The 26,853-nt window shown below is 38.4% G+C and overlaps 1 protein-coding gene across 18 annotated transcripts in view; it reads left to right on the forward strand.

Moving 5' to 3' along the window:
- Nucleotides 1-26,853, forward strand: part of FRYL (FRY like transcription coactivator) — a 331,713-nt gene that overhangs the window by 141,739 nt on the left and 163,121 nt on the right. For 14 of the 18 annotated variants that reach the window (XM_050947243.1, XM_050947242.1, XM_050947230.1 and 11 more), the window contains 9 exons: nt 6,035-6,174; nt 7,249-7,345; nt 10,320-10,399; nt 10,989-11,069; nt 12,208-12,376; nt 17,310-17,402; nt 19,763-19,861; nt 21,123-21,224; nt 23,782-23,826. In XM_050947243.1, coding sequence (XP_050803200.1) covers nt 6,035-6,174; nt 7,249-7,345; nt 10,320-10,399; nt 10,989-11,069; nt 12,208-12,376; nt 17,310-17,402; nt 19,763-19,861; nt 21,123-21,224; nt 23,782-23,826 — 906 coding nt within the window. The remainder of the gene's footprint in view (nt 1-6,034; nt 6,175-7,248; nt 7,346-10,319; nt 10,400-10,988; nt 11,070-12,207; nt 12,377-17,309; nt 17,403-19,762; nt 19,862-21,122; nt 21,225-23,781; nt 23,827-26,853) is intronic. The other 4 variants (XM_050947238.1, XM_050947240.1, XM_050947246.1 and 1 more) reach the window with 1 other exon arrangement.

Raw genomic sequence — 26,853 nt, forward strand, 5'->3', positions numbered from 1 at the left:
TTTGGGACCCAAACCACTTGATAATGTGGTTTTAAATAAAATCTCTCTCCCCATAACAAAATAAAAGGAAAAAACAAAACAAAAACAGAACAAATAAATATGCAACCAAAAATAAATACGAAAAACCTGCTTTGTGAAAGGCCTGGGATTATTGTACAAAGTTTTAGGGTAGAGCTATATAATTATAAAATAAACAAGCAAATAAGAATAGAAAAAATATCTTGCTAGTTTGAAAATGGGATCTCCTTGCAGTAACTATTTTACTGTATTTTTTTAAGAACATGATTAACCAGGAAAAGGATATATTTGCATCTAAAAAAGCATATTTGCATTTAAACTGTTGGGATGTTATGTTGGGGGGAAATGATTTGTATTTTATTGAATGTTTTAGAAAAGATAAAATAATTACACTGTAGTTTTGCATAAGAAAATCATACAATTCAGAAAACTATGAGCATACAGCTGAGATGAGACAAAACGTTAAAATATTTCATGTTCTTTCATTAAAAAAAAGTTGTTGAAAAAATGTTTTCAACGACATTGCCTAGTGGATAGGACACTGAGTTTGGAGTAGGGAGACTTGGATTCTGTTCCCAGCTCTGCCACTGCCCTGCTATGTAACCTGCACCAAGGCACTTGGCTTCTCTATGCCTCTGTTTCCTTTCTCTCCCTTTGTATATCTTGTCTTTAACTGTAAGCTCTTTAGAGCAAGCGACTCTTTCTCTTTGTGGGTTTGTACAGTACTTAGCACGATGAGCCCCCAGTTTGGTTGTCTTCTAGTTGCTTCTGTAATATAAATAATGATAATACTGAAGAGCTCAGCCGCATCTAAATTGCACCAGTCCAAAAGCTGCAGGTCCCAAAATTGTCTATAAATGTATTACTGCAGTGTAATAATGTTCTTTCCTGCTAACAGATGTGTTGTCAGATTATAACATTTTCAGTGTTGCTTTGTTTGGAGTGGCCTTTCTATATCATTAAAATCTTAAGGATGCAAAAGTGACTGGGAGGGAAATAAAAGAAGCTATTCATTCTAACGCAAAAATGACTTTTCACCAAGTGAATGAAGTGTTTTACAATACTGTGGAGGGTAGATATTTGTTGTATTGCCATTTTAGTCTAACACTTCTTAATCTGGAATATGTGAAAATAGCATTTAAGATGCAATGCAGGCACAGTACAGTATTTCGTGTGTGTGTGTGTCCGCTGCTGCCAGATTGGTTACTTCCCGTTTTGCTTGGTGTCCAGTTGACTGGTCAATCCATAACTCTGGAGTTTGTATCTTTTGAGGTTCTACTGTAGTGATAGTATATAAACCATCTTATAGGGAAACAACAACTCCTAAATAACCAGAGTAGATAAGGTTGAAAAGATAATACTTTTTGAAAACATTTTTCCTTCCATCAGGAGAAGCATCAGTACATGGATTAAGCAGGCAAAGGAGAGATGGATGGATCGGGAAAGAGCACTAAAGTGACTAAGTGATTGTGCAGGCTAATTGTTTGTTTGGCCATTTTCATTGAAACCACATGGTGATGCTAGTTATGTAATGGCTTTGTGCTTGGTACTGTACAATTTATTTATTTTGTAGTTTTTATGTGGTGCTTATCTCTTCAAAACACCAATGAATTTAGCTGCACAACAGTTATTTCTGTTTTAAAGATTAACTTCTCAGTGCCTCATTCGCCTAAACGACTTGCCTGAGATCACACAGCAAGCGTTAACAGAACTGATAGTAGAACCCAGATCTCCAGACTTTATGTGCTGTCAGATGCCCCCATCTTACCCGATATCAGTTTGGCTTTACTCTCATTGGAGATAATAGGAACTCAACTCAGCCTTATCTATGGAACCACAAGAGGCACTTGCATAATAAGTAAAAGTGGAACTAATTTTTGTTAGGAAAATCAAGGTATTTGATGAATTGGGATTTTTAATTTTTTTTAGAATTAATTATTTAGAAGGGCCTACAATAATATAACAGAATAAGCCAGATTTATGTATTTTAACAAGATAAATTCTTATGGCTTTTATGAATCAGAGTAAATTTCAAATCATTTGGAAGCAGGCATAGATTATTCTGCTTTCCATCAGTGTACAAGTGTTAAACTAATTTTCTATACTGTACAGTAAATATCATGTATTAACCATTTTTCAGCTAAAATATATCTATTATAGAAAATAATATACATCTAATAGAGCTCACTTACTCTCTCTGCAAATCAATAATCACACACTGTCTGTTCGGTACTAATAACACAAGTATTTAATAATAATGCTACAGCCTTATATAATGTCATCAAAGAAGAAAATCCTCATCTTTAAATAATGTGCTAGGCATCTTTCATAGTGACCATCAATAATTAGATAAGGAGCTTTTAAAAATGCCTAATTTAGCTTTATTGTTAAAATTACATGTAAAAAGCTTCTGCTACCATCGGTAAGTGGAATAGAAACCTGTACCTTACTCTGCAGGAGGATAGTACAACTAGAGGCAGTGGGATAAAGGTAGTAAGTTCATCAGCAGGCAGAGTTAATGATATCAGAATGTCATTGTTACGTATTGCAGGATGTCAGATGCAAGAGATGTTGAATTTGAAACAAGAACAAAAACTATAATTTAAGGTATCTAACATGAATTCCCTTTTCCTCCTTTATAATGAAGATTAAATTTTAGGTATTATTTTGAGAAAACAAAACAAATATTAAGTACTTCATGTTTGTTCATATGTCTATCTTAGTATCTTTATATAGTGCCTGTCACATGGTATCGAAGTGCTGCATGTGTAAATTAGAGGTACAGTGCCATAGCTATACTGGACTTCCAGGAGTTTTCTGTTCTTTCTTCATGCATTTTACTATACAAATGACAGTCTATTTATACTGGAACCAGAACATAACATCACAGTGATTTTTTTCTAAGGGTACTTTCTCTCACTCTCTCTCTTTTTTTTTTTTCCCCTTGTTATCTTCACCCTATTCCAGTTGTGATGGGGAAAGCTTTGTCAGAAAGGTGGTTTTCACAGTATGTTCTAAAGACAATCAAATTTTAGATTAGTTTACTGTCCACTGGTAGCTCATTCCATAGCCAAGCTCATTCCATAGTCAAATCCCCTTTACTGATAACATCCAGGATAAGAACTAGAGATAAAGTGTTATCAACAGCATTTTCCCAGCAGTAAGTAGTTGTCTTGTGGGCTAAAGATGCAGAAGTAGTGCTCGATGATGTGTCATGGCCCATTGGTGGATTCGACAAAAACCCTTTAAATTGGCAATAGAAGCAGATTAGGACCTGTGGTCAGCCTAGGGATGTTGTTGTCTTGATAAGTGTTCCATTAAGGATATGTCCTGCACAAACTAAAGCCTCTCCCTGGCTTCCACCTTCAGTGTAGGTGCAGTGAATTATAATAATCGGATGTATATCTCTTAGAAGCATATATTCTAATGAAATTATCAGAAGCACGCCAGTGATGATGATATAGTGGTATTTTTGGTAGCACATCAAACTCTCTAGGGGGTTATTTTTATAGAATGTGTATAGTCCTTAATTCCATTCACCTACAGCTAGAAATGTAACTGAATCATGAATTGCATGTAACAGATTTAATATGTAGTAATTGTTTGTGTTACCAAAAGAAGCTATTTAAATCTAAAATAAAAATGTTCAAACAGTAAGAATTTTTTAAAAAGCATCAGATCAGAATGGTAGATGATTTTACTCTCTAACAATTAGAGATGCAAATGTAGTTATGTGAGAATACAAATTGTGTTGTTCTGAGGTCTGTGATTTATTACATTCAGTCCTCAACAATTGCCGCACCCCTCCCTCAAAATGGCTAGATCAAGAGTTCAGTGATAATTTTAAAGAGTTGACATTTTGAATACTATATTAGCTGGAAACACTTTCTGTACTGCACTAGAAAGTTCAGCCTTCCAACAGTATTAATGGAAGTAGTCTGTCTTGAAATTCACGGGTGTAAGTGCCAAAGCAGTGTGTTATGCTGCAGCATTGTGATTGGCTAAAATGTCCAATTCTTGTGGACAGTCCTTGCCGCAGGTAATGCAGGTGTAAGTCGCAGGGACAGAAGATGAAGTCAGCGCACTATTAGTGGTTGAGGCCTTCTCTGCTTTCTTCTTTGCTCTGTTTTCTTCTCTTTCAACCACCTCTCTTCAGCCTCTTTGACTCCTTGGTGCAGCACAGCCTTCCACTGTAACCTGTTGCTAGCTGCCTCTTCCCAACTTGTGACATCAACGAGAAAGTTTTCGAATCCCTCTTGCAAACATCCTTGAACCTGAGGCTAGGCTGGCCCAGTGGCCTTAGAGCCTCTGCAAGTTCTCCATACAAGAGATCCTTTGGAATGTGTCCATCATCCATTTGGTGCAGCTGATCAGGCCTGTGAAGATGCCTATTAATCTTTGGTCATTTTGTTTCTGAAGTAGTTCAGTGTCAGGAACTGTGGTTTCCCACTCAATATTTAGAAGACAATGAAGATAGCAGGTGTGGAAGGTGTATAAGGTATTCATTTTCTGCCCTGGAAAATGGCAGGATGGCAGGCTTTAAAATAGAGTTATTTTGATTACTGTCTTGTTGCCTATAACTTCCATTCAACATGAGTTTATTCAACACTGCCTCATAACTATTTAAATTAGAAATCTGTGCTTTATTATAATATGAAAACAACAGATTGGAATCTCAGGTTTCAGGTGGTATAAGGTGTTAAACTCTAGCAGTTAATGAGATATTGATTGTTTTAACCACATTAGAATTGAAGTGATGGGATAAGACAAGGAGATGGTAATGCACTGATATGATTTTAAGGTCGAGTATCTTTGCACTTATCAGGACTTTAGTAGTAGTTTGGACCAACAGAAAAGTTTTTAAATAAAACTTCCAATCACTGGCGTTGACCAGTGATCAGAAAGGAAAAGGAAGAAAGTGTGCCAGTGGAAAACTCCTTTCTTCTTTGAGGCAAGTCCACATATATATTCCACTGTTGGTACACGTGTGTCCCATGCACTCGAGCTGGAGACTTATGATCAGCAGTACCCGATGGGATGGCTCGTGCACCCTCAGTGTCCTTGTGCTTCCAGCTGAGGGCATAAAGGGCAAGTGTGTTCCAACTTTCCCTCTGTTCCTTCTCACTGCTCATGACTACAAATTGGAGCTCTCAGTAGCTGCCTCTAAATTTGATGTTGTTAGCAGTTGAGTACTAACTAGTTAGGTTAATGTGGGAATTTTACAGTGTTTCCTTTTGTTTTCTTTTTGAAGAATCTATTCTTGTTTGTTTACTGGGGAAGTACTGTCAGTACTGGTTCAGTCAAAACTGAACTCATCCCCAGGTTGTGAAAACTGACCACTTTGTGAGACAGTAATGCTCTTAAATGATGGGCAGGGTAGATGAGGAGCACATCACTGAGGAGTGTGCTATCTGCAAGTCATTTTGCAAATAAACCCAGAGATGTAGGAAACTTCAAGTTAAACTTAAAATGATCTTAGTCTGCTTGGAGTTAGTTCATCTGACTATGCCTCATCTAGGAGTGCTCCAGTAGCCACTTTGTCTGGAGCCACAAACCTCTACCCTGAAAAACCCTGACAAAGCCTCGTAAGACTTCTGAAGAGAAGTGTGTGCATAAACACATTGGGAAGAATATCACTTTTCCATAATTTATATTGTGAAATACTTGTGTACTTTAAATGTGAATTTGCTTCGTGACAACATTCAGGTAGATTATTTTAAAATATCTAGCGTCTTCTAGTTAGTTTTAGCATGGTTGCCTATATAGAGTATTTCAAAGCTTCAGATTAACTTTACAATATTTGCTTGTTTCTTTATAATACGTTTTTCATTGTTTGATTTAGAATGTTGTGATTACAAAAATTCACTTGAATGAACATAAAAATTTTGTACAAAAATTACTCTAACATAGCATAGAACTATTCAAACAGTGTTAATAAATCTAGAAGAGAGAATGATTTGAAGTAACTAAATTATAAATCTGATCATGAACCAATGTACCCTTTTTACCTTTCCAGTTGATAAGCTCTATGAGCTCAGTAGCAGAGCACTGTCTCCCCTCCTTACTACGCACCTTGTTTGACTGGTACAGGCGTCAAAATGGAACAGAAGATGAATCTTATGAATACAGACCTCGATCTAGCACAAAATCTAAGGGGTAAGTGCCATTGCCTCCCCGCCCACCCCAGCAAATCAACATTTGGTTCATATGTTTATTGCTCTAAAAGTGTAGTTGTACTTTCTGGATAAAAAAATATTTCATATTTTGGTCTCTTGTTTCCTGGATCAGCAAAGGGTAAAGTTTCTCATATATTGCCCTTAATCTGGGGAGAAGTAACACCTTGACAGGGGCAGCTCCAGGCACCAGCGCTCCAAGCCCGTGCCTGGGGCGGCAAGCCGCGGGGGGGCGCTCTGCCGGTCGCCGCTAGGGCAGCAGGCAGGGTGCCTTTGGCGGCTTGCCTGCGGAGGGTCCACTAGTCCCACAGCTTTGGTGGACCTCCCGCAGGCATGCCTGCGGAGGGTCTGCTGGTCGTGCGGCTTCATCGGACCTCCCGCAGACATGCCTGCGGGAGGTCCACTGAAGCCGTAGCACCAGCGGACCCTCCGTGCTTGGGGCAGCAAAATGTCTAGAGCCACCCCTGCACCTTGAATAACTTAATGATTCCTAGAGCTAATTTAAGGAGCAGCATTGATGCACTCTGAAGTGATTCCTAACTAGTTCGCGTCCTCTGGATTTTTTTTGTTCCCTACCTTTTGTGGGGAGGGGACAAGTCATGGAAGCCGTAAGAAAAAAAATCAGAAAGATTTTCTGGCCTCCAGAAACTATTTAAAAAAAAAAATCCTGCTGCCCCCCAAACCTCAAATTCTTTCCTAACCATGCACCAGGACTGGCTACAGGCACCAGTGAAGGAAGCAGGTACCTGGGGTGGCCAATAGAAAGGGGCGCACTCCATCCGTGACTGGGAGAGCATGTCTGGCTCTTCAGCAGCAGGTCCTTCACTCCCTCTCTTCCTCTTTGACGGCACTTCTGCAGTAGCTCAGTCGGGTTTTCCCCCCTCCCTGCCGCTTGTGGTGGCAAAAAAACTGGTGCCAGCCCTGCCATGGACTGTATTGGATATGTATCTGGCTATTTTTACTTTAAAACAACCAACAAGCACTAATATGTAACTCTTATAATATGTATCTGAATTCAGTCCTACATATAATGTTTATTCTTAATTTCTTCTTTTAGGGATGAGCAACAGCGTGAGAGGGATTATCTACTTGAAAGGAGGGACTTAGCTGTAGATTTCATTTTTTGTTTAGTTTTAGTAGAAGTTCTAAAACAGGTAAGCTCTTTAGCCTCTACAAGGTGTATGCTTGCTGTTAATCTTTTGTTTGTAATTGTTAACATCCACATTTTTCAGTCGTCTACTTCATTTTTTTTATATAAAACTGAAGCCAACACAGGATGAGTACATGTGATGTTACAGTAATTCTTCCAACTGCACAAAGCTTTCAGCCTCTCCTCAGCTCCCCATCCCTTCCTTATACCTTCTCTATTGAAATCTCTTAGAAGGCATGTCTACACTGCCCCACAGTTTGGACTATGGGGACGTGACTAGCAGTGCACACCAAAGTTCTGTATTGAAAATCCCCTATGTGGACATTGTGGGCATGTATGAAAAGGTTCCAGATTCACATTGATGAAGTCAGAATGAGGAAACATCATTCTTCTTTGAGTGTTCTCCACATATTCCCACTGATGAGTTGTGGTGGCTGGTGCAGCTGAGATGTTGGAATGTTCTCATAGCAGCACCCATTAGAGTACTTGCATGTCTCTTATCCTTCCCCTCAATATTCCCAAACATTCTGAGGATAAAGGGATGTATTGCCTTCTGCCATCTCTGTTCCTTCCAACTACAGCAGCAGACAGATATGGATGTCTCCAGATGTCTTGGATCCAGAGGCTTCTCTCACGACTTTTTAGTGACTTGGATAGCTTTTCAATTTTAGTATAGTTAACATAACATAAGAACATAAGAACGGCCGTACCAGGTCAGACCAAAGGTCCATCTAGCCCAGTATCTGTCTACCGACAGTGGCCAATGCCAAGTGCCCCAGAGAGAGTGAACCTAACAGGCAATGATCAAGTGATCTCTCTCCTGCCATCCATCTCCATCCTCTGACAAACAGAGGCTAGGGACACCATTCCTTACCCATCCTGGCTAATAGCCATTTATGGACTTAACCACCATGAGTTCTCTTTTAAATGCTGTTATAGTCCTAGCCTTCACAACCTCCTCAGGTAAGGAGTTCCACACGTTGACTGTGCGCTGCATGAAGAAGAACTTCCTTTTATTTGTTTTAAACCTGCTGCCTATTAATTTCATTTGGTGACTCCTAGTTCTTGTATTATGGGAATAAGTAAATAACTTTTCCTTATCCACTCTCTCCACATCACTTATGATTTTATATACCTCTATCATATCCCCTTTAGTCTCCTCTTTTCCAGGCTGAAGCGTCCTAGCCTCTTTAATCTTTCCTCATATGGGACTCTCTCCAAACCCCTAATCATTTTAGTTGCCCTTTTCTGAACCTTTTCTAGTGCCAGTATATCTTTTTTGAGGTGAGGAGAGCACATCTGTATGCAGTATTCGAGATGTGGGCGTACCATGGATTAGTTAGTATAATTAGGATAAGAACAATTAGTTATTTAGGTCAGTTGTTATTTTTAGTGTGGTTAAATAGTTGTTAAAAAAACAGAGATGGCAGAGTTGTTAAAATCAATTCCATCTACTGGCTAACTGGCAGATCGAAGGAAAAGAAATCCAGTTTTAAGAGGTGTGGTGTGGCTTGCCTGGTAGTCTTCCTGGAACTGGACACCCATGTAGCCTTCTAATAGCAGTACCTGTTAAAGCGCTCACACTCCCTCCTACCTCTTCCAGTAGCATTCCCGAACACTTGGAGGGTGAGGCTATAGAAGGGGGTCAGATGCTCTCTGCTGCCTCAATTCCTTCTACTGCTTCACGGCCTAGAGTCAAATTCTGTTAGGACTCAGTGGAGTAATAATATTCACGCTCTCTACCCACTGTCCCCTCTTCCTCTGAGTCCTTAAAAATCTTGACTTTAAGAAGAATGTTACTTTTTGGGTACTTTGTTGATTTAGCATACCTACAGCAGATTGAATCCTGAGGAGCCTCTTGCATGGCAGAAAAGCCCTACCTTTCTGTGTGTCATAAACTGCTTGTATGAAGGGAATTCTCTTGTCTAGGACAGATGTGGGACTTTTTCATATTGCTCAAAAGTCCTAATCTCTCGTAGAGGGCATGTGTGTAACAGAAGTCCTTGAGAAAGCTCTTTTGAAGTGTTAGTTTGAGGAGACCATCATCTAGATAAGGGTAAACAAAGATACCTTGCCTTCTCAAATGGGCTGCTACAGCAGAAAGGCATTTTGTAAAACTCTTGGGGGAGCAGATAGGCCAGAAGGAAGCTCTTCCACTGAACACAAAATATACAACATCTTCACCTTTTATGTGGGATTAAACAGAACCACTGTGAGATTGGCCTACTTAGATGTGGTTGTACCTGATCTCTACACCAAATCTGCCTTATTCTTAGGAAGGAATTGATATAAGCATGGCCACTCTGATGTACAGTACTTACAAAATACTTTAATCTTCAAAAGCTTCATAAACATGATTTTTGACTTTTTTTTTTTTTAAAAACCCACATACACTCTGGGCAAAGGTGGACTGTGCATTTGGGGCCAGTGTTCAATCATTTCCTTACTCAGGTATGTCACTTCCTTCGATGTGGTACAAACTGGGCATAAACACCTCTTTTCTGTTCTTGCTTTTTTCTTTCCTCTTAACCAGATGGATGAGCTTTTAAACTGATGCCTTTGGCCTCCTTCCCCTGACATGAATGTCTTAACGTACATTTGAGGTTAAATTGGGAATAGTTATCACATCAGTTAGTGAGGTCTGAAATGAAACAGTTAATCTAGACTCATAGCTGTTCATGATATGCACATAATGATGTGGTCACTTAAGTTTTTATTACCATTTTTGCTTACTTAAACTCATTAGTCAAATTATTTAGCAGAATGCCACACATCAGTGATGTTGAGTCATAGTGCTTGAATATCTAGGCACAGAACCTCACCTGGTTTCAATTGTCATAGCTCCATTGAAGTCAATGGAACTCTGACACACCATCTCAGGATCTGCCTCCTAAGCTATTCTTGAATATTTCTAAGGGGCATAGCACAGTGGTATTTATGTACTGATATAGTAAAGTGAAATGATATCTATATTTCAGATACCTGTTCATCCAGTGCCAGATCCTTTAGTACATGAAGTTCTAAATTTGGCTTTTAAGCACTTTAAACACAAGGAAGGGTAAGTCAAGTTTAATTCATACACATAATGTTTTGTTTTAATTCACAGTGCTTTGTCATCCGGCTGTTTTCAGACTGACTGCATAGGTTTTCTGTTCTGATTGCCTCACACCTAATAAATTCAGGGATAATACACAAAAAAACATAATTAATATTGATTTTTGAAGCTAAAAAGCATTACTGTTTAAAGAAGACAGCTGTGTGCAATAGAAAGCTTATCTTGTTTGTCTTAAAATATACGGCTCAGATTGCACAATAAGGGCAAGAAAAATAGAAGGTCGTGGTCAGGTTACATAAATAAACTCTTCCCATGTAGAGTACTGTATACAGTTCCTCCTTAAAATGTATTGCATCCAGTAAGCCTACTAAAATTAACCTACACAAGTTCATATGTTATCTATTTTTAAACTTAAAAACAGAACGTAGGTATGAAAAGGTTCCCAGTGAAGTTTTGTCTTTTTATTCAGATTGGTAATTCCTCATTGCATGGAGCACCTTTTGTGTTTTGTGTACTGCTGAGCACACTGTTGATATGTTCAAATAATATTTTCTAAAAGCACATCCTTGTTCTTTTCTTTTTTCTCCCTTAGGTATTCAGGAACCAACACAGGGAATGTGCATATTATTGCAGATTTATATGCAGAAGTGATAGGGGTTCTTGCTCAATCAAAGTAAGCTTGATATTTCACCTCTTCCTTTTCCCTCTTTTTTTTTTTTTTTTTTCCTCCCTGACTACTTTCCTCTCTGACTACTACTTACAGCACATTTTAATAATTTTAGCAGACTGGAAGCTTTTCCATAGTTGTACATAAGAAAGTCAGCTACTAATCAAACATTTGGCATAGCAAGCCAGGATGTTGTGCATCATTCCCATAGTCTTAACAAAACAAGAAATGCTGTCCTTTCCTTGAAACATAAATTATACATCCTTCTACTGCACAGTGCTTCCTTCAGTATGGCACTTTCCTCTCTCATTACTAGTCTCTCTCATTAGCTTGAATACAGTTCCAAGTCTGTCCAATGAAGGTTGGAATAAAATGGGAGTTTTTAAGAGTTGTTACTAGTGTTAATGGCTCATAACTTAATGAAATGCATATTGTGTATTGCTATAATTTAGTAAGATTTTATAGATTAGACATTTAAGAAATATTTTCAAAGCTAAGAAGTTTAATTAAACAAACAAACAAACAAAAAACACCTTCCGGTGTATCTAGCATTATAGGTACATTTGATGTACTTGTGTATTCAGGCTTTATTCTCTGGTTTGCCTATCTGCTCCATGCTTGCACCCTGTAAGGTATTGAAATGTATAGGTATCCTCTCATTCTGGGCAGATTTTTGTAAATTACATTATATTTCCTCTTCCAAAGAATGGAACAGATACAACTCAAATGAGAAAAATACTATCTATACGCAAGTTACAAAGACATGCCTTAGATATTTTTATGTAAAGGCGGTGAGTGTAATTGTAATTTTAAAATAGCGAAGTGCTCATTTGTTCAACAAAAATATGCATCAGGAAGATTTTTTAAAGGATGCTGCCATTTTTTATTTATATAGAAGGAGTAGATAGAAAGCTGACATCCCTCAAATGTTGTTGCTCTGCCTACATATATTCTCTAATATGCTAATCACCATAGTATCTAGACATCAAATACAAGAAATAAAATCTGTCTACCTTAACTGTCTCTTTAACTGTAGCTACTATATCATTGTCAGATAAAGTTACCTGAAAAATATGTTTAAAATAGAAATAATGTAAACTGAACTAAGCAATATCAATGTTTGCTATGTGTGTAAATTATCCAGGTTTCAGGCTGTTAGGAAGAAGTTTGTCACTGAATTAAAGGAACTGCGGCAGAAGGAACAGAGTCCTCACGTAGTGCAAAGTATCATCAGCTTAATTATGGGGATGAAGTTTTTCAGAGTAAAAATGTATCCTGTAGAAGACTTTGAAGCATCATTTCAGTTCATGCAGGTAAATGTGCACCACCTTGAACTAAAGCAGACATTTTGAGACTAGATTTAACTTCTATGTGTCTTCAGTAACAAGGTTCTGTCTTCTTTGATGGCTTGCATATGTGCACTGCACTGTAGGTGTGGTATGTGAGCTCCTAGTGCTTCAGTGCTTGAGACTTTTTCCCTAGCAGAAGCTTAAGGAGTGTCCTTGCCTACCGCTGAGCTCCTTGTGTTATGAATAAGGGTATAAAGGGTGGAGACACTGTCCCTCTTCCGGTACCTTCTTACCATCAATGATCAACACATGATGTTTCATGTGAACAACTATTTGATCTACCTAGTACTCAAAAAGTTCTGACTTTTCATTTTCTTTTCTTTTAGTTTTATACATTTAAGTTTATTTCTTTTGATTTAGTCCTTCTTTTATCCTATTTTCAGTCTGTCAGGTCTCTGGACCCAACCTACTGGGGTGGGGAGCATATGTCAAAGTCTGCTGGGGTTCAAACTTTATGCAGGCTGCAAAAAGCCTATGCCTGTTAGTGACCCTTGCCCCTGCTGCCTCAAGTGTTTTGGGTGAGTGCCATATCAGAGATAGGTACTCTATCTGTCACAGCTTCAAGACTAGGAAAAAGCTGCTGTAGGAATGTCTCTGGTATATATTTAGATCAGCTTTGGAGCCCTCTCAGTCATCTAAGGGAAGCTCTTCAAAGACTCTTTCCCATAGTGCTCCCATGGCTGTGTCATCTGAAAGAGGCTGGAGATAATCCCTGTCTCTGATATCCTCCTCTTTGAAGGCCAGGGAATTGGAGCCTTGGCCTCAGAAGCACAAGCAGAAGTCTGCATCCGTCTCCTCAAAGCTTAGGGTGTGGGACTCTTCAACAGAGGATCCTTCAGACATATCAGTCCTCATCCTCGAAAGAAACCCGCACAGCACTTTCAAAAGATGAGCCTTGAGCTTGAATTCATAACTCTGCTTGACACTGAAAATCATGGACTGAATAGAGACACTAATATTGCTTATTACAGCAATTTATAACCCACTAAGAACCCCCCTCTGGCTTCTCTCCACCTTGTATGACCAGAGGAGAGTTAACAGGCCGCTTTACCTTGAATGGTCCTTTGATTTAGTTTCCCAGACCTGAAGAAGAGCTCTGTGTAAGCTTGAAAGCTTGTCTCTGTCACCAACAGAAGTTGGTCCAATAAAAGGTATTTGTGATGGGTTGCCCCCCTCCCTCAGTTAGAAATTACATAAACTTGGTTCAATAATAAATAAAATAAGTTTATTAACTACAAAAGGTGGATTTTAACTGAATGTAAGAGATTACAGAACAAAGCAGATTACTATGCAAATAAAACAAAACCCGCAAGCTTAGCTCAAAATACTTAAGGAAACAGGTTACAAAATGTACTTTCTTACCCTAAATGTTATTTTAGGCAGGTTGCAAAGTTTCTGCGGTTCAGAGTTCCAGTTATATTTCTTTTCAGACTGGACCCCTGTTTCAGTCTGGACTCCCCCTCTTCCCCTCCACCTTCCCTTCAGGTGGTTTTAGCAGTCTTTCTTCTTGGGCAGACAGGCCATGGAGAGGAGTCATCCTGTTTGCCTTCCTCCCTACCCTTAAATAGGATTTACATAAGGTGGGAATCCTTTGTTTCCTAAACTTGACCCCCCTTCCCTTCCAGTGGAAAGTTACAAGAAGTCCTAGGTAATGTTTAGTATCAGCTGACAAGACCACCTGACCTAGTAGTGTCACAGTCCCAGACGCCTCCCAGGAGGGGAAAAGATTAGAATCTTCATAGTTTTGTTGTGCCCTGCTGATGGCACATCAAATTTGATGGCCTGTCGTCTGGTGGGCGTTTTCCCAATACACACCCAATTGTAATGGTTACATAGTCCATACTCCTAACTTTAGATACAGAAATGATACATGCATACAAATTGGATAATCGCATTCAGTAAATTGTAACTTTTCCAATGATATCCTACAAGACCCATCTTCAATAAAGTACATCTCAGTAATGTCATATCCATATCATAAGCATATTTCCATAAAGAATATGGAGTACAATGTCACAATATTATCTCACCCTCTTTGTCTCTCTAATATCCTGGGACTGACATGGCTACAATAACACTGCATATAATTTTTCCTCAGTCAACCGAAGTGTTCCCTCCACTCCACCTCAACCCTTTCTCTCTATCCCCCACACTTGTGCATGGCTCCCATTTGTAAGGGGACAGTAAGATTGGTGTGAGTAGGAGAAGCACGAAAACTGTAATCTTCCATGGGACAAAAAACAGCTGTTAATGACTTTAGACAAACTACTGTAAGTTTTCTACAACGGTCCCATCCCGAGCCAGGAACTTTCTAAACTTGTCCCCTCTCTTCTCTTGGTCCAAACTCCCCAGGGCCCATCACTGCCTGTGTGCTGGAAATGCACAGACATGGACACAATGATTGTTCATTGATAATCTGTTCTATAGCTTCTGCCAAATGCATTATAGTGGTTCATCGGAAATCAATAAAATCATTGATTTATACCCTTGTCTTTCTCAGGGACTGTTGAAGGGTTGAAGCAGAGCGTGAGCTGTGGTTAAAATCAGGAATGTAGCACAGTGCAAGAGGGGGCTATTGGCAGGGAGGGTGGGGCTCAATTTTAACTTACCAGCCTTGGGTTCTGGTTCCTGTCATGGCTCAGTGTCCTCCTCAGGTTTGTCAAGGGGTTTCTTCTCCAGGTAGAGGTGCAGAAACATGCTGCTTGTCCTCCAGGTCTTCCAGGGTATCCTCTCTGTTCCTTGCTGTCTCTTTACCCTGGCCCTCATTGACATCTCATCGGACAATGAGGTGGGGTTGAGGAGGGAGTTGTGGGTAACTTTAGGTTGTGTACTGAGAGCCCTTGACAGCACCTGGTCCCATTCATCATAGAAGGGACATGTATGATGAGAGATAGTTGGAGTCTTTTGCCCTCCTGTACAGAAGCCTCGAGTGCTTGATGCATTTCCAGCACTGGGCTCAGTACCTTCCTGCTCCAGCCTCAGTGGAATTTCCTGGTGTAGATATATGTTCCTACCACTCTGGGAGAAGTCTTGAAAGACTATATGCTTCAACCATACATTGAACAGCACCTGGCAGGCCAGGTCAATTCTTTCCAAAGCAGGATCCGGGTTCACCTTTTTTGATCAAAAGAGTGCAGCAGAAAGCTGTTCTGGTTTGAAAAGTGCATCTCACTACTAGTGGTGAAAATGGGGGGACAGTGACCTTTATGGATTGAGTAAGGGTCTGGAAGAAAGGGGTTCAGTGCATTGTGTAACTTGGTCATGAGAAGGTGGTACATGCTTCTTACCCCTGTCCACACCGCAAACTGGCATGGGTATGGGGCTGTGCCACAGACTGAGGCATGTACTTACCCACACTCCTCAAGCAGGTAGCTTATTTGCCGTGTATTCATGCCTTTTGACAAGTGCTTCTGAGGTATAGGTGTGGATAAGAAGGGGGTTATGGCACAACCATGTGCATGGAACTGCTTATAGTTGCTAGTGTAGATGTAGCCTTAGAAGCCCTCCAAATGGATCACCAGCTGCATTGCGATGGCTTACATTCTAAGAGAGTAACATCTCCTGGTAGTCTCAGTGTTTGCTTCAGAGCACTTTCAGCGTCAGCTGTGTTTCTGATTCACATCCCCACTCTAGACATTTGTAGAACAGCAATGGGTCCTTGGTCTATATTTCCACCATACATGACACACTGTCTGCCCACTTCAAGGGAAGATGCAAATGTAGGTGAGGCAGTCCTTAAAATCCCTCTTCAGAAAAGATTCCCAAGCTATTACTTCAGAATGTGGGCCATGGAGTCATCTCCAGTGTAATGGACACCTGAAGAAGAAAAAAATGGTTACTTAACCTTCTTGTAACAGTTTGTTCTTCAGGATTTGAGGCATATGTCCATTTCACGACCCATCCTCTTTCTCTGATGCATCAGAGTCTACCATTGGGTTCTGGTGTGAAGGCACTGGAGGATAGGGGGGGCTCCTTTGCCTTTTATACACTCACTTGAAGAACAAGGAGTTCAGCTGTGGGCGGGGCTGCTCCTGTGGGTACCAGTAGGGAAAAATTCTCCAAAACCAATGCACAAAGTGTTCACATACCTACAGTATAATGTACATCTGCAACACGTCTCAAACGCTAATTGCAAGAACATTAAGTAACTGTTTTAATCTAACAAAGCTGCCTAGTACAAAAACAACTTGGTATGTTTTACTCTTATCTTGAGACATCTTATTTAATATATATTTTAAACATTATATTAATCAGTGAGTTAGAGCTTCTTTCAAACTAAGCTTAATATTTTTGGCAGTCACTTACCAGTTTAGGTCCTGATTCTGCAAAGATTTACACACATGCTTAAATACCTTGCTGGATTGGGACTATAGTGCTCATCATCTTGTAGGATCAAGCCCTTACTGTAAATATTTTCTCTAAAATTATGTTTTGTGTATAAGTTATGATAGTAAATTAACTTGAAGATGATGACTGTTATACAAATGTTAAGTATTCTTAATGCCTAAACATTTTCTAGGAGTGACCATAAGAGTAGCCTCCATTTTCAGATATTTTAAAATAATTTGAGCAGGAAGATTTACTTTAGACTCTTATAATTCTATTTATGGAAAAAGCATAATAGAAAGACAACTGCTGTTGCAACAGTTTCCTTTTTAGTTTTCAAAAAAATTGCTGGGGGAGGGGCACAGGATTTAAAACTTTACCTTTTGATAATGGTATGAATGAGTCTAAGATGCTACTGAGGAGTAGGCTAACTTTTATTTTTAAAATTATTAATTTTAAGTAGCGGCCAGTTTAGGACAGTTGGTGATGTTCTTATACAATAAATTAAAACTTAAAATTTTTTTTTGTCTTTTGTTTGTTGTTGCTGTCTTTTTAACACTTGATCATAAAGGAATGTGCTCAATACTTCCTGGAAGTAAAAGATAAAGATATAAAACATGCACTAGCTGGTTTGTTTGTGGAGATTCTCATCCCTGTGGCTGCTGTAAGTAGTCTTTTTTTTCTTTTCTCCCTCCTGTGTGAGTTTGATTAGTTTTTCTTCCGGCAATTCTTTCAATAGATCCTCACTGTATTGAATTTGAGCAGACCCATAAAAGCTGTTAGGTAAATTCTTGCCTCACTGCATTTGCCCATCGGTACCTAAGTGCTCCTGTGAAAGCAAGCATATTAGTACTTCCTGCTTATCTGGTTTCCCACCTGTCTTTAGGCCTAGAGTCATTGTTCTCTCACCATAACTGTTATCTCTCATACTTATTTTAGTAGGCTGAATTCTGCCATTCTTATTTAGTCTTTATTCCTCAAAGAAAACTCTGACTGGCTTGTTCTTCACCAGCTGAAGCAGCCTTCAAATGTAGCCTCAAGTGTAGCATGATACTGCCTGTTATAGCCTGTAGGTGATAAATGTACCCAGACCTCAAAAATGATTTTCTGAACAAAAGAAAAGGATGCAGTCCTTTGGCTAAGTGAGTCCAGTAAGACTCTGAATTTGTGAACAACCTTGATGTTTGGTGGGCATAATCCCTCATTTGAGGGAGAAGTCACAGCCTCTGCCACTGCCTTAGAATGATTTCTCTTACCAGTATCATCTGCATCTTACGCAGTTTGAATTTGAGCCAAACAGCTTTCATCCGAGTGCATTCCTCCAACAGACGATGACAAAGGAAAACTGCATTGCCTAGGCTAAAGGAATAGGAAACAGGGCTGAATATCATCAGCATGTTGAAAACACAGCAGCCCATAACACTTCTCTTTCTCTGAGGAGGTTGTAAGTCAGGAACACTGTGCCATCCAAGCCTGAAGCCTGATTGATAGGTATCCTAAAGATTAAAGGAAATTGTGTGTCTGATGTTGGCCTGCCATCACCTTCTCAATAAACTTCCCCACACTGAGTTTAGAGACTTCATAGAAGTTGGTGAGATGGTTATGTCAAATGATAGTTTCATTAGCAAGTGCCAGACCACAACATGTTGCTGATAAGCAAAGTGCCCTCCAAAAGAATGGTGGGTCCTGAGTCCATTCATCAGGTGACTGAAAGGACTTCTGTCATTATGCTCAGGACCCTTCACTTAGTTACAGTCAGAGAAGACAATGTTGTTAGTTCCAATTTCTGTTATACAGCTTTCATTGTATCACAGACAGTAACCCAACTCATATTTAAATGTAAAATGAAGCCAATTATGCCTCTTCGAACCACTTTAATACATTGCTGATACCTTAAAGATTAATTTTTTATATCAAGCGAGCCACTTTGTTGGCTCAAATACTTTTCAAATGCATTTCAGTTGTCTGCTTCTCATCACGTAAGAGATCAGACTATTGTACTGAGCAAAATGGGTTGCCATTTTTTTGATGACTGCTTTGTGAACAAAATAATTAAAATTAAGAAATTTAGTTACCTTTTATGTAAAAGGACTAGAGAGAAATTATGAACTTGCAGTTGCTACAAATGTGCAGTTCAGTGTGTCTGTCCAGTGTAAAATCAAAGTAATTCTGATTACTTCTGTAACACCTTTGATGTGTATGTTTCTTTACAAAGCACATAGCTTAGAAAGGTCCCTCCCCTGAAGAGCTTACAATATTAATTGGACAAATACAACACAAACATTAAAGCATGAAGTGTGAAGGTGATGAAGTGTGAAGTTGGTCAGCAATGGAAGCCTAAATACTTACTAGGAGAGATGTGTTGATGGGGAGGGTGGATGCATGGGAAGGCAGGAGTGCTGGGTTTATAGAACAGAGTGGGAAAGCCCTTAAAGTGTGAGTGTGTGCGTGCGTGCGTACGTTCATGCATCGAAACAAATCTCATAGTGATTTTGCACCTGAATTGTGAAACCAAATGAAGATACTGCATTTATGATAGGGTACTCAGTAATAAGCCCCATTCTTATTGAGTCCCAGTTCTCAGATTTAGTGTGCATAAAGAAAAAGGGTAGCAGTGAGAAAAGTTAAGTGACTTCTTTTAACAAAAAAATACACAAAGTTTAAAAGAAACTTCTGTCTAAGAATTTGGTGTTGTCTATTAGTAAAATAGTTTACACACTTAGCATGTGTTTAAAAATAAGACTTTTTTTCCTTAAAGTGTGCAAATGCAGGACAGATATTTCTGAACTTTGTTAGGTGCAACGTTTTCATTGTTTTAATTAGATGTTTGTGCTGTATGACACATTGATTTAATTTGCTGCTCATTATATCTCATACAGAAAGACTTGAATAACTGTACTAATCTTAAAGATAATCTAAATGTTGAATTCTCATATGCCTGCATAGTTCTGATTTTAATATATTTTAACTTCTTTCTTTCTGCCTAGATTTCTATACTCAATTATTTATATTTATTTTCATTAGGCTGTTAAAAATGAAGTGAATGTGCCATGTTTGAAAAATTTTGTGGAGATGCTCTACCAGACTACCTTTGAATTGAGCTCAAGAAAGAAGCACTCACTGGTATTTAAGAAATATTTCATTTCTCATATATTTATTGATATATATTTTAGATTTTTAGATGAATGATTTACCTAAGGAAAGTTAAGAGAGTTCTCTAATATAAAGTCTTAACTCCTAAAGGCAGCACAAGGATTAAATTCATGCTTTTTTATACTGCTTCTGCTCGATCTTTGATCTCGATCTCATTGTGCAGGATTTGTTCTCTCTGTGAATGAAAAGTAATTCTGCCTCTGCTCTCATTCCTGAGCCTTTCCTGTAACTGACAGTTTTTAATTATTTCAGTGGTTTGTGATGTGGAGTTGTTGTTCCCTGATATCTCCTCTGATAGCATAAATTCTGTTCAGTTAGAATCTCAGTGTGATTTAATTAAAGGGCAGAAATGGCAGATCATATATTTTTTGCAGCAAACTAGCTGCCTGTTAACTACCCTGCTCTTATCTATTGGCTCTTCTGCCCACATATTTCAGCTTTCCCCTGCATCTCTTTATCTCCCCAAACTTAGCTCATGAGTTTTTTTGGTACGTGTGTCTCCTTGCAAGGATTTAACTATATTTTTCTTTCTTTCTTTCTTTCTTTTTTTTTTTAGTGTAATATTTGTCAGTCCCTTTATTCACATACCTATAATGCAAGTGAATTTGTCTCACTTTGCATCTGGCACAAGGCTAATTTTTGTGTCTTTGGTTTGTACTTTTATTAAATTTACTTTAAAATTATCCCTTGCTCACATTCACATTTGGAGGGCTTTGAGTAGAATAGAGATTCCATTGCTATCCTATTTTAAGATTCCAAGAATTAAGGAACTGCTGTCACTGTAGACAGTTAAACACTGTAGCTTGTAATAAGAATGTAATGATGTCATTGTCAAACTTGGTGCCGAGAGGACATTTGGTATTGTTTTTTTTTTTAAAGTGAGAAACACTGTTGCATTATTCTTATTATTTAACTAGGTTGTATTTCTCTCTCTGAACTTTCATCCTATACCAAAATGACTGTGAATGAGACCAATTTTGTATTAAGGACCAGTATTCTTTCTGCTGAAAAACTTTTAGCACCTTAACAGATCTTGCAGCATTCCAGCAGGAGAAGGCACAATAGCTCAAGTATTTACAAACTCTGTTAAATTTTTGAAGGTAGAACAGGAGAAAAGGCAGTGCTCATGACCACCCAAAGCCTCTCAGGTTTTACTGGGATAATTGTGTTTTCCCTGAATGTATTTCTCACAGAACAATTTGATCAATTCTTCTTTCTTCCTTCCTTGTAGGCGCTGTACCCATTGATCACCTGCCTGTTGTGTGTCAGTCAGAAACAGTTTTTTTTAAATAACTGGCACATTTTCCTGCAGAACTGTTTGTCGCATTTAAAGGTAAGAAACATTCTTAGATCAAAAACCTGTCACAAATCAGTAGCATTCAGTCTTATGTACTTTATAGCATTTTATTACCAACTAAAGCAATTAGCTATTTAAAAGGACACTGTCAAATAATTATTCTAAAAACCTTTTGAATGTTTTAATTATCTGTTGTTTAGTAATGTGTTTCCTGTGTTTTTATGTGGTGCTGGAATTGGCATTGCACTTTTTTTTTTTTTTTTTAAAATGCAAAAGATAACAGTTTTAACTCATTTAGGTCCATTTGATGCTATCTTTGTGCATCAGCTTCACTGGTTATGTTTGCGTAGCTCTAGGAGCAGTGTTTGTTACTCGGCTGTTATTCTACAGCCAGCAGAGAGAGCACAAACGATAACTCTTTTGATCACCATAAAAATTACTGATGGGAGGTCTGTATGTGTGTGTGTGCGTGTGTGTATGTGTGCTCACACTTGAGTAAAATATATAGTAATTTCAAAATTTATCTTCCTGTTTGATTAACTAGTTGATTAAAAAAAATGAAATATTTAGTCTGGAGAGGAAATGATCCCTACATTCTATACCAATTTTAAAGTTGTGTAAATTTTGAATATAAAACTTAATGTCCCTTTTACCTCTTGACTGAATTTGATAACATTATCAATATTACTGGATTAATAAATGACACTGATATTGATACTTGGAAATTATGGGGTTTTGTCCTAATTTAAATCTATAATAATTTACTGTAATATATTCTCATTAATTTTGATTAATGTAGTTTATTAATGTTTGTTTTAACATCTTGGTTTTGATATTTTTAAAGTAATGGATTCACCTTATTGTTAACATTGTTTCTGGTTAGCTATGTGTAACAATTTCCAAATCATGTCTATATGCTTATGATTTAATTATGTAAACCATGGTGAAAGATGCTAAAGCAAAACACAGATTTTGATGTTTTTGAAGGTTCTTTTGTCTTCATAACAACTTTTGTACATTTCTGTTGCTTGTTGGGTTTTTTGTATATTTTTCATCTAACGTACTTGCAATTTTTTTCAATGTCTCCTTTGTTTTTTATTTTGCTATTGAAGCTTTCCTTAAAAAAAAAAAAAAAAAAAAAAAGCTGAGTCTCTTTTGCATCCTGAAGTCAGATATTCCTGGCATAACGTCCATTGCTGGCAATGGATGCATTAAAACTATCAGTGCCAAGGAGTTCAAGTAGTAACTGCACAGCATGCACTGTTTACTCTCAATATTTTTGTTGCCCATTAACAACTTCTCACATTTACCTGAGGGCTCTATTCAGCAGAAATTTTATATTTGAGCTTCTGCAATGCAGAACATAGCAGTTTTGGTACTGTACATTGATAAGGGACTTAGCAGGGTATTTGGTAGACTATTGAGTCATTTGGACTTCAGTTCCACTATTGTTTTCTGTGGTTACCTAGCCTGGATTGAGTGAGACTTGGTTGAAGTGAATCTTTCAAACTCCATCCCAGTTATCTTTTTATTTTGCTTCAGCTAAGCTTCTTTCTCTATGTATGTTAGGGCTAACTAAATGAGTAATAAATTGCCCAGCAAGTTCTTCTCTTGATTTATTTTTTCCTCTCCTCCCTCATTTTTTACCTGGTCTCATCATCATACTTTATTTTATGCATTTGCTTGAATTTACTTAGATATATGCAACATAATAAAGATTAAGTACCCAGTCACTCTGAATGTATTTGACATCCTTTTAAAATATAATTATCAAAATTATTTAATTAGAATATCAGCAGGTTTCATCTGACCTCCACCAGGAAAATCAGGCAAAAATTAAAAATTGAAACTATAACATTCTCATACCACTAACTACTCTCATAACCCCCCTCCCTCCTCAAAAGCTAGGGAGAAAAGATGGGCTTTGTAGCATTGCTGATCACAACTGTGACAGTACGTTATGGAGAAAGAAATGGTCTCTCGGGATACTATATAAGTAGATCCCAAGCCATTTAGGGCTTTATTGGTCATAGCAGTAGCTCTAAATTTCACCTGGAAACCAATAGAAATTCATTGGAGATTACAGAGCACAGGAGTAATATATTTCACTTAACAAGTATTTCCATGAATTGATTCAGTAGCATGTAACAGTATCAGTATTTTCAAGTTTTTGGCTAATTTTTTAAACCATTATTTAGGATACTGTATGGTTAATTTTCAGTGTCTTGGTCAGGAGATTATCACCTTCCTTGAGTTTGAGGATGAGGACTCTGATACTATTGCTGCTTCTTAAGGACAAGGAGGAAAAAGGATTAAAGAGTCTGCACAACTGGGAAGGGAAGTGTAGAGTAGAAGACTAGGTACTTCTTGGGGAAAGATAATTTTTGCCTTAGGAAATTAATTAGCGTCCATTGCCACTAAACCATTGAAGTTAGTGGAGCATTCAGAGCTGTTACCAGCAAAAGCCTTATTTCTGTGAATAGAGTCCTTAGTATATGGCTACCTGTTGTTTTGTGCTTTTTTTCATCTAACATGCATGTGCCTTCCATTCTCATGTTCGTTATGTTTTGCTGTCTCACATTGCTTTATTTAGATGCCATCTAACAACAGTATCAGAAAACAAATAGAAACACTGCAGGTGAGTTAACATGTTGTAATAACATGGTGAAAGGGCGCCTTGTCTCCTGTAACTGCAGTATTTTGTTTTTGTGTGTGTTGCATTTTGTGTCTTGTTTGGTTCTATAAAATTGCTATTGTTCCTGTCAAGAAGCAACAGCACAAAGAAGAACCTTTGAAAAAGCATTTGAAAGGTTTGCTAAAGGAGAGAGTTCTGTAAATCATCTGATACCAATTAGCTTGTGAAAAGGTAGATTTTTGAGACTGAGCAATAATTTGACAGCCCAGTTCATTAAACAGCAGTGCATGTTTAAAATAGTAGCTAAAATATCTACATCAAATATTTGATTATTTCTATTACATTTATTTAATACAAAATTGTCTTGCATGTTAGTTAACTTGGAAACATTTTCACAATAAAAAAGATGAAGCTGTTTTATTATGATAACTTGCAGTGAACTACAGTAAACCTGCCAAGAACGACTCATGGGAGTTAGCAAAAGTGGTTGCTTATAAGAGGTGGTCTCTCTTTGCCACCAGAGAGCGGTGGTGTTCCGTAGCCTCTGGAAGTAATCACTTGTGACAGGTGATCTCTCTTCAGAGGTGGTATCTAAGGCAGGTTTTACTGTAACTTAAAAGACATTTACATTGTTGGTTTTACAGGTTTTAAAAAATAAAAATTTGTTTTGGTTCAGAACGGAAGAAAAGTTTTAACAATATTAAGAAGTACTGTCTTCACTAAGTGATTACATTTGACTAACATGGAAAAAATGCTGTTTTGTTTCTTGCCTTCATCAAGATATTTGTTTCATTAAATCATTTTAATGTGTCCCATTAGATCAGTGTAGATTCATTTTTATTGTTGTTGTAGTTGTTGTTGCTTTTGTAACCCTTTATATATCCAGTTAAATTTTTAACAATTTATATTATACTCTGCTGATACATTTAATCCATACAGATTCTTCCATGTCGGAAGATTTTAGGAACTAAAAGTAGAGCTATATTTGGAACAAAATACATGATCAAAATACTTCAGATAAGACCCTGATATGTATTAGCTAACAGACTGGAATATGTCAGGATGTTTAGTTAAACAGATTTTTATTTGTAGCGTATGTAAATAACCCTCTACCCCGATATAACGTGACACGATATAACACAAATTTGAATATAACGTGGTAAAGTAGTGCTCTGGGAGGGCAGGGCCGCACACTCCAGCGGATCAAAGCAAGTTTGATATAATGCGGTTTCACCTATAACACGGTAAGATTTTTTGGCTCCCGAGGACAGCGTTATATCGGAGTAGAGGTATATCCATTTCAGAGAGAAAAGAAAATCCTTTTACTGTATAAACCTTTTTGACACTAAATACAACGTCATAATTTTTATAAAATAGAATAAAAAAGCCATTTCCTTTAAGCACATTTGTTTGACTTAATGTCTAGTTATAGGACAGGGATGAAAAATACAAATGCCTAGCAGTACAAGACAACCATGACTGATAATGGTTTAAAATTCTTGGATGCTGTTTATAAACATAAAGCCCTTACTCAATATGAATACCTACAACATTCTACACAGGGGTGGCATCACCTCTTCCTGGTGGTGGTGAGGGAGAGGGGCCAAAGGTAGGCTAGACAGAAAATTGGGGGGGGGAGGGGGTTTCCCCCCTTCACCATGAGGTCCTGCCCCTCTCCATGGCCCCACCTGCTGCTCCTCCTCAGGTAAGTGCAGGCCTCACTTCCTCCCCTGCCACCTCCCTGAGGTCCTGCCCTCTGGCCAGGTCAGAAGCTGGAGCCAAACTATGCAAGATGGCTGCTGGACTGGCTGGTACCATGGTGCGGGTGGCACTCCCCTGTCTCCTCCTCCTGCTGCTGCTGTTGGTGCCTGGGGTTGGGGGCTGCTTGCAGCCAGTAAGAGCTGCCAGGTTGATGGTACCTGGCTCTGGGGCCAGCAGAGCCTACGGGGGCAGGGCCCAAGAGCCTGGGCTAGAGCTGGTCAGGCCACTGTGGGGATCCACAGCCCCTCTACTTGCCCTGAGTGGCATGCGCTGGTGGACAGAGACATAGGGGGAGGGTTTCTCTTGGGCACCCTAGCCAGGCTTACTTCTCTGCTGGAGCTAGATGCCAGGAGTAATGTCAAAAACCGCTGCCAATAGATTTTGCTACCAGTAGCAGTTACAGATGCTGCCCCATCACAGTTTTCTACCTCTCACATATACTGAGTCAGCCATACAGTCATACTGGGTCAAACCAAAGGTCCATCTAGTCTAGTATGCTGACTTCTGATAGTGGCTAATGCCAGGTGCCTCAAAGGAAATGAACAAAACAGGTAATCACCAAGTGATTCATCCCCTGCTGCCCATTCCCAGCTTCTGGCAAACAGATGCTAGAGACACCATTCCTGCCCATCCTGACTAATAGCCATTGTTGGACCTATCCTCCATGAATTTATCTTGTTCTTTTTTGAACCCTGTTATAGTCTTGGCCTTCACAACATGTCTGGCAAAGAGTTCCACAGGTTGACTGTGTGTTGTGTGAAGAAATACTTCCTTTTGTTTGTTTTAGGCTTGTTGCCTATTAATTTCATTTCACCTTTCCCATCCTCTGGTCCTTGGGTAGGAAATTGTGACAGGGCATCAACCAACAGAATAAACGTATGCTATAAAAAGAAAAAGAAAAATTCAGAATGAAAAATTCCAAATTAAAATTCACAGTAAAAACATAAGAAGTGCTATACTAGAAACACAGATGTCATTGTTAAAACTATTAGCAACTATTTACTTATAAATATTTTCAATGATTATTTGCTATTAAATTATAAGTTAAATAGCACAATGTCATCCATCTGCACAAATGTTAACAAAGGTAAATGATGAAGTGCTAAGAGTAATAAAATAACATTTTAAAAGTAAACAATTATAAGGTGCTAAACTATATTTAAAAAGGATTACAAGAAAGGGAGTGCAATTCAGGGAATCACAGCAGCAGGTAAGACAAATTTTTGAACTGCTAGGAGACTTTATGCATACACATAAACTGTTAAGGGA

Source organism: Gopherus flavomarginatus, chromosome 3 (genome assembly GCF_025201925.1).
Source record: "Gopherus flavomarginatus isolate rGopFla2 chromosome 3, rGopFla2.mat.asm, whole genome shotgun sequence".
Lineage (NCBI taxonomy): Eukaryota > Metazoa > Chordata > Testudines > Testudinidae > Gopherus > Gopherus flavomarginatus.